The following is an 8,153-nucleotide window of genomic DNA, read 5'->3' as shown; positions in this document are numbered from 1 at the left end:
ATCATTTAGGTAGAGTCGTTAAGTGAGAATTCACTATGACAGATCAAAAATGCCGTGAAAATTTAGGGCTCTGATCATAAGGATCATCATCAAATGACTCACCAATAGGGAAGAGTCATGATTCCATTCGACTCCATCAGTTACCCATTTTTTATCATTTCTTAAATATGGTGTCCCAATATTGAGCGTCTATACAACTAGCTCGCTGGAGGTCTATGGGGGAGGCCTATGTTCAACAGTGGACGTCCTACGACTGAGATGATGATGATAATGATGAATATTGGACAAAGGCGTATCATACTTTTTTCTATTCTGCGTTTTTTAAGAGCGTTTATACCTGCTGAGCTGGCAACGTTGCATTATTGTTTAGACTTTTATTTTCTTTAAAACCGTTATTAAGCATTTGTTCGTTTTTAAAGAATTAAAAGTCTATCACGAATAATTATTACAGTAGACACATTAACTTATATATTAAGAACAGTTCTAACAGACCACATTTTTAATTTTCATTTAATTTTTATGGAATAATCGAGAAAAACTAATAAAAATGCAACGTTGCCAGCTCAGCAGGTATAAACTCTCTTAACATTATCCACCAAGTCTAGCTCAAAATGCACCAAGTTTTTAAAAAGATGTGTGAATTCAGGATAAAAAGCCAACTTACCATTAAATTCTGCATCATCATATGAGTTCTGGCTGTGCATGGAGTACCGGTTCGTAGTTTTCGTTGAGGGAGACCCTTGCGTTGACCCTGCCACCACTCCTAGGCTCCTGTATCCTTCATCTGATACCTCCGATCCATTATCAGACGCGCTCTCCGCTGCTGGAGCTGGAGAGACCGGCCGTGGGCTCTTATTCCTCACAGCATGAGGCGTTGGCACCAGATGGTTAGAAACCACAACCTTCGCACGCCTATCAGGTGATGAAGACTTCCTTCCAGGGCTGTTGGCTCTCGGAACCAAATGCCTTCTGCTTGGTGACTTTTCCCTATCCAAATCCCCGAGATACGGAAGGCTGGTTGGTGCATCTAATCGGTTGTTTGACTGATAATGTGCAGCTTTCGGTTCGTCGTTGTAGAACTTGTTGTATTGTAAGGACATCGGTTCTTTCTGTTGGTAAGGCAGTGAGGCAGGGGCGTCTGGTCTTTCGTAGGTGACTGTGGCGCCAGCCAGGTCCTGTTTGGGACGAGCCAGGCGGGCTGAGAGGGAGGTTCTGTGCTGGGCCCTGCAGCGGCAAGGGTCGTGCTTGTCCAAGTAATGGGCTAAAGTGTCCCAGCCACCACCAACTCGGACCATCACGTGGGAGCGGAGAATCTGAAATAAAGTGGGATTGTTTCAATTCTGTTTACTCTTTTCACAACATTTAATTTCTTAAGTACAAAAAAACGACGAATTTCAAGGACACTTAACCATATTTTATATAAAAAACATGTATGCTCTAAAATATCGGTTTTTGCACCTTGCGGTAATTATCTACTCATAAAAGGGTCAATAATCTGTGTTTCTTATGGATAACGAATAAAAATACCAAATGTTTTGGGTACAAGCGAGACACTGCACTTAGGGGCTGTTTCACCATCCATTGATTAGTGTTAACTGGCGGTTAGGTGTGATGCCGTCTTTATTTGTTTTGTTCGAATAGACGGAGACGGCATCACATTTAACCGTCGGTTAACGCTAATCAATGGATGGTGAAACAGCCCCTTAGTCTTGTATTACGGAATTAAATGACAGTTACGATTGTCAGATGTATATTCCAAAATAGTTGGGATACTTTAAAAAAAGGAGCTGTATTTTAACTGGTGGTAAGTTAGAGCCTAGTGTCATCTAGCTATCAAGTAAATGAACTACTACAAATGTATTTATCACTGTTCTTTGTAACAGTTTTTTAAAGCTCTACTTAAGTTCTATTTTAGTTTTTCTTTTATTTCGAGTGGATGGCAAACGAGCAAGTAGGTCTCCTGATGGTAAGAGATCACCACCGCCCATAAACATTTGCAACACCAGGGATATTGCAGATGCGTTGCCAACCTAGAGGCCTAAGATGGGATACCTCAAGTGCCAGTAATTTCACCGGCTGTCTTACTCTCCACGCCGAAACACAACAGTGCAAGCACTGCTGCTTCACGGCAGGATTAGCGAGCAAGATGGTGGTAGCAATCCGGGCGGACCTTGGACAAGGTTCTACCACCTGCAAAAATGATGATGTAAAAACTAATAACGTAAAAACTAATCTCAACCTACTCTACATGATTCTGTATTTTTTTAATACCTACGGGCTTTTTCGGTGTCCACACATCCTTACTAAATTTCAAATTAAGCCGATCCTAGAAATCAATGGATTTCGACTTGAAAGATTAAACCTGATCTAACAAACAACGTACAAACAAAAATTGAACCGACTTGATAACTCCTATTTGAAGTCATTTAAAAAGCTTATAAAAACCCTCCTAAAATACTTAAACCAACAATGCTTCATTCAGCATCTCTCCGCCACCATACTCGCATTGTATCGTAAAAACATTTAACCGTCGAGTTAAAAATAACTGACCATGTGTTTAATTAACCTCACACACCGGTCAGACCAAAACATGGCATGAATCACCGGCCGACGCTTTATATGGTCAAATCAAATAGTGAGCAGTTATTCACAGAAAAACGTTTGCGATCCGACCTTTGATTAGGACCAGTTTACCAAGAGCCATAGGAGCTCGCCATCTGCTGATAGCTTTAGAAAACTGTACGTCGCTTTTTTATTTATTATCTTTATTGACAAATGTAGGGGTCTCGTTAAAATGGATGTTACGGGCATCGATCGCTCCATATTAAGGTTAGCGAGGTTGGACCTATCGAGGTTGAATCCATAGACATGTTTGGGAAAAGCTAGGTAAGTATATTAGCGTAGGATGGAATACTCGTAGTAGAAGCTGGAAAGATTTTGGCCGGTTGCGAATTAAAAGGACAAGTAATTAGGTCCTGACAATAATCAGAAGCTACTTCAAGTTAATGTCTATGGGGCAAAGGTCTATGGGACGTCCTACAGTTGATATGATGATGATAATGATTAAATTTAGAATTCACGCCTGAGCTAAATCTGGAAATGCAGAGCAAGTGAAGATAAATATTTAGATGAGTAATACCTCCAAGTATTTGCTTGCGAGCACTTAAGTGACACACGATATTATAAATAGACATATACTGAAATGTATGACCTGGTTTCTGAGAGTACAAGTGTTAGAAGTCTAAAAATTTGCATGACGTAGGCAACTATTTTATAAATGTTAAACCTAAACTTAAGGGAAACTTACACAGGTCTCTATCATATGACCGAATATTTTTGACTTAATGTTTTTTGGTCGTATTATTGTTACGTTTAAATTTTAACTATATTAAAATCATCGATCCTTTAGTAAAATTATAAAATCAACCCAACTTAACTAGTTTTAAAGTAGATAACCATTTTTCTCATCTAAAGATTTTTTTATTTACAACTGGAAAACATCAAACGATCATTTGACATTTTTATGAGTTTTTACCTCACTACCCGAAGGAGGGTTATGTTTTATGTTCAATAAAGAGTTTACATACATATATGTTCTGTTTTTAACCCCCGACGCAAAAAGAGGGGTGTTATAAGTTTGACCGCTATGTGTGTCTGTGTGTCTGTCTGTGGCATCGTAGCTCTTAAAGTCTTAAACGGGCGGACCGATTTTGATGCTTTTTTTATTTGAAAGCAGGTTTTCTAGCAATGGTTCTTAGACATGTTGTATCAAAATCAGTTCAGTCTTTTTTGGGAAAGACTAAGTCGGAGGTTTTCCAACTTTTTGTTGGTTAGGTTATACCTAGGTATCAAATTCAAATTCAAATTCAAATGATTTATTCCGCATTTTCAAATGATTTAGGCCGCAATGGGCACTTTTACACGTCATTCTTTAAACTACCAGCGCTTTCGGAAAGACCATCATTGCCAAGAAGAATGCGCCGCAAGAAACTTGGCAGAAAGTCATTTTTCATAATAAGTAATATAATTACAAATAAAATACTTAAAAACTATATTATACAATTAAGGAAAAAAAAAACAAAAATCACCATCAGATCAAATGCCGCAGCTGTTAGGCGATTTTCTTTTTCGTACTTTGGGTATAAAATTTCCGCTGCACTATACAGTTGGTCTCTACTAAATCTACTACAGATAATTGTACAAAGAAAATAACAACTCACCCTGACAAATATAAGCAGCCTCGTATCCCCAATTCTGTATTTTCCCTCCGACACCCTCACCATGGGGAACTGAGTGGGACAAGAGCACCTCTCCACCAAATCCCGGACCCTTTCATCCAAGCTCCTCAAATCATTGGTCACCAATTGCGGCTGAGGACCAGAAGGCACCAAGCCAAGAGCCGGGTCATCAGGTCTCAATTCTTCACCAGCTAACTCCCGCTCAATCTGTTTCTCCATCTGTACGAGCAACGGAGCCGGCATTCCAAGCACAGCCCCTTTTCTGGCAACTTCTAGAAGACATAACACTACGTGTTTCTCGTTCTTCCGAAGGCAAAGGTCGTCTGTTTCAAATAGAAGACATTCGAGGATGCCAAGGGCGCGGCGGCACCAATCGATGAAGTTGGAGAGGTTGTCTCTAGCGAAGAAGGTGCCGGCTTTAGCGGCTGGCAGCATATTGACAGGGGGTCTGGAGCGAAGGGCTTTGGCCAGGGTGAAGGCGTCTTCGGATTCTGGGGCTGGTGCGTCGAGGATCAGACGGGCTGAGTCTCGGACTGCGTTGGCGTGCTGGAACAAAAGAAATAAAGACTATTAGTTGATGACAATAAACTATCACCCCAGCCTATATACGTCCCTGCAAGTACAAGAGGGCTTGGGCCATAGTTCCCACGATGCGGATTGGGAACTTAAACTAAACTATGCAACTTAATAAACTATGCAAGAAGATAAATCGATCAAGAATATTTTGGGATTGAAATGAAATGAAATATTTTATTTTGCTTTAGACACGGTAAAATGGTGTTATAAATAGTGCTTTATTGTGCTATGACATGTCTAGCCTAATACATTGGCATGCAAACATTGTCTTATATTCTAAAAAGGATTTATTTAGCTGAATTGCTGGAAAGTAAAATCTAAATGGTAAATCAAAATGGTTATAGTTAAAACTAGGTTTTGCCCGCGGTTTCGCCCGGGTGGAATTCGGTTATCGCGCGCCACGCTGTTCCCTCGGGAACTGTGCATTTTTCCGGGATAAAAAGAAGCCTATTGTCACTCTCTGCCAAAAATTACGTCGATCCGTTGCTCCGTTTCGACGTGAAAGACGGACAAACATACAAACACATACACTTCCGCATTCATAATATTAGTCGGTATGGATGGCTAAAATGGCACCACATCATTATGGCTACCTGTAGGTTTGTCCATGGCTTAGTTTGGAGATTAGCTTAGCGCTAAAAAGCTATAATTTGTAATGAGTAGGTATAACAAACAAAAAAAAAACTTTGCATGTCTTAAACGTAGTGAGGACAACATTTATTTTTGTTATGTCTGCATCATAACGTGTAAAAAATCAGACTTCTCGATAAAATTGTATTTATTTGTATCTTATTTTGCCATTGTCATTTTTTAATGTATTGGTATTTGTCAAAAAAAAAAGTGTTTTATTTGTGAAACATAGGTGATGGCTGCATAAATACAGAGATGTTACATTTTTTCGTGTTGCACTATGTTTTGCCAGTTGGCGTACAAAAACATTGGATTTTAAGCCAGATCTTAACCTATTATATTTATATTTTGAACATTAAATTAGATAGGATTAGATTATGCCATTATGTGATTATGGCATTAGATTGTGTCATTATTATTTCCATTTTTCGTAGCAGAGTCAATTAGCTATCCCCGCTTATCACTATATAGGTTCATTTCTTAGATAAAATTGTCTAAGGCTCATTTAGACGATGCAAGAACTTACATGCGAGTGTGTTACATCGCGTACTATTGAGGGAAAATGAATTCAGTTGATCAAACAAATACCGCAATGTGTTTAGTGAAACTTGCATGGAAGTTCTCGCATTGTGTAAATGGGAATTACCTATATCTCACAAAGGCATTTGATTCGTCAAAGCCGGTGCTTCAGGATTACAGAAATAATGGCGCAAATTGACGAAACAAATGGAAGTTACTATTCAACAGTATCATTATGCATCGCAATGTCAGTTTCTATCTGGAAATGCATGATCGATACGGGGGTATGATAAATATGATAATTGTTGTTCAACAGACTGTGAACTATTCGCTTCGATAAATGGACCATAATCAGATGATAATTGAGGAAAACTGTGATCATGTTCAGAATGTGATCATATTATTTTTACTCACAGTGTTTGTAAATTGTCTACAAAACTCGAGTCGAATTTCACGCGCTTGCAGTGGTCGTATGGACTTGAATTCTGCTACGGATGTGGTACAGTCAGTTAAAAGTACTAGCAGCAAAAATGCTCGTGTATTCAAGCTGTTGTTTTTACTAAAATGAACTTGTTTAATAGATTTACGGCACAGCGGATCGAAGAGCTGGCAGTTTCCTCAGGCAAAGACATAGCTTACCTAGCTAAGTATATAGAGACGGGCACTGCTAGCATCTTCGGCACCTTGTCCCAAAGGGTTTTTTAGTTTAGTTTTTTTTTATGTGCTTTAAGTAGTACCTATAGACAGAGTATCAGCTACAACATTAGATGAAGATTTATTTATCTACTTTGCTGCGCACCTCAAAAGGAATAAAGAAACGACTAATATTTAGAAACACTTTTTTGACTGTGTACTTGTCAAGACTTTTCTTCAATGTAATATACATTATACATATCAAAATACTCAGATCTCCAATCACTTAGCTGTATAAAATTCAAGTTTCTAAAGTCCCGTGCCCAAAGAGTCTCTATTGAAGGAATATTTTTATAAGAAAACTGTGGGAATCGATGCTTATTTTTCTGTGCCTTCTATACTCTTTAATAATGTCCCAGCATCTTGCAAATTCATTGAAATAATCAATAAATTATTCATCACCATCCCAGCCTATATACGTCCCACTCCTGGGCACAGGCCTCCTCTCAGATGAGAGAGCTTCGAAAACTCAGAGGTGCAAGCCGGGGTTTGAACCCACGATCCTCTGCTTGAGAGGCCATAGGTCAAACCACTCGGCCACCACGGCTTAAATTATTCATCATACCACAAATAGGCCTTAAAAATTATTCATATTTAAACATTTTTTTACAGTTGTCATTGCTATCGAATAAGTATAAATCCTGTGTGCCGCTTTCTAACTCTTTAATAGCAATATAAAACAAATTACTCAGCGAGCTCGTCTCAGCGAGTTATCGGTAACACTCGCCACCAATCGTTTCTAGTTATGCATCGTCGACAAGTATGCAGTGAATACGCAAATAAACCTGGATATTACCATATTTGTTAAAGGTTACGATAACTGTAGAGGTTAAAAGGGTATATTAACTGTAATTTTAAGTGCAGTATTTCAGAATCACAAGTGCGTGGTCACGACATACAATTAGTAATCAGATGAACAGAAATGCCATCGCGTGTATTTTCTTCCAAAACCGATTCCACATTTTAGCTTCTACTTCTATTAATGCATGCATGTTTTTTTTTTCGTGAAGCGTCTCCATTTCAGCTCGGGTAAGGATGTTTTTGTATGTCCGGCTGTTCTACTGTACAGTCTAAATAAATTAAAAAGTGTCAAAATCAAAACGTTTAAGTATTTTGTTAGTATACCATGACCATTTCACCATGTCGCTTTTTTACTACCATCGCTCTCAGAAAGACCATTATTGCCAAGAAGAATGCACCGCAAAAAACTTAGCTGAAAGTCAGTTTTAACTGACAGTGTATCAAAACTTTCAGGGAAGCAAGTAAAGTATAAACAAGTCAAGATTTCCATCATGCCCTAATTTAACTTCATAATTGTTTTATTTTCTTTACTTCTACAATTAACTAAATAAATAGGTAATTCATCTCGTGCAATTCATCTTGATAGTCAGCCTGCGAACGTTGTTTATTTACTACCACATTATGTACATATTTACATTACTTATTATGTACATCGCATTTGCAACGGCGCCTTATGTCCTGTTGCATTAGACATTA

At 38.5% G+C, this 8,153-nt stretch overlaps 1 protein-coding gene across 3 annotated transcripts in view; it reads right to left on the bottom strand.

The window, feature by feature from the left end:
* The window catches only part of pigs (GAS2-like protein pickled eggs), a 252,245-nt gene that overhangs the window by 12,309 nt on the left and 231,783 nt on the right, over positions 1–8,153 (bottom strand). For all 3 annotated transcript variants that reach the window (XM_074091762.1, XM_074091761.1, XM_074091760.1), the window contains exons 3-4: positions 4,221–4,784; positions 665–1,313 (exon numbers count right to left, since the gene is read on the bottom strand). In XM_074091762.1, coding sequence (XP_073947863.1) covers positions 665–1,313; positions 4,221–4,784 — 1,213 coding nt within the window. The remainder of the gene's footprint in view (positions 1–664; positions 1,314–4,220; positions 4,785–8,153) is intronic.

The sequence above is a fragment of the Choristoneura fumiferana genome, chromosome 9 (genome assembly GCF_025370935.1).
Source record: "Choristoneura fumiferana chromosome 9, NRCan_CFum_1, whole genome shotgun sequence".
Taxonomy (NCBI): Eukaryota; Metazoa; Arthropoda; class Insecta; order Lepidoptera; family Tortricidae; genus Choristoneura; species Choristoneura fumiferana.
Note: the sequence above shows the minus strand (reverse complement) of the source record. Positions and strands in the feature narration are given on the sequence as shown.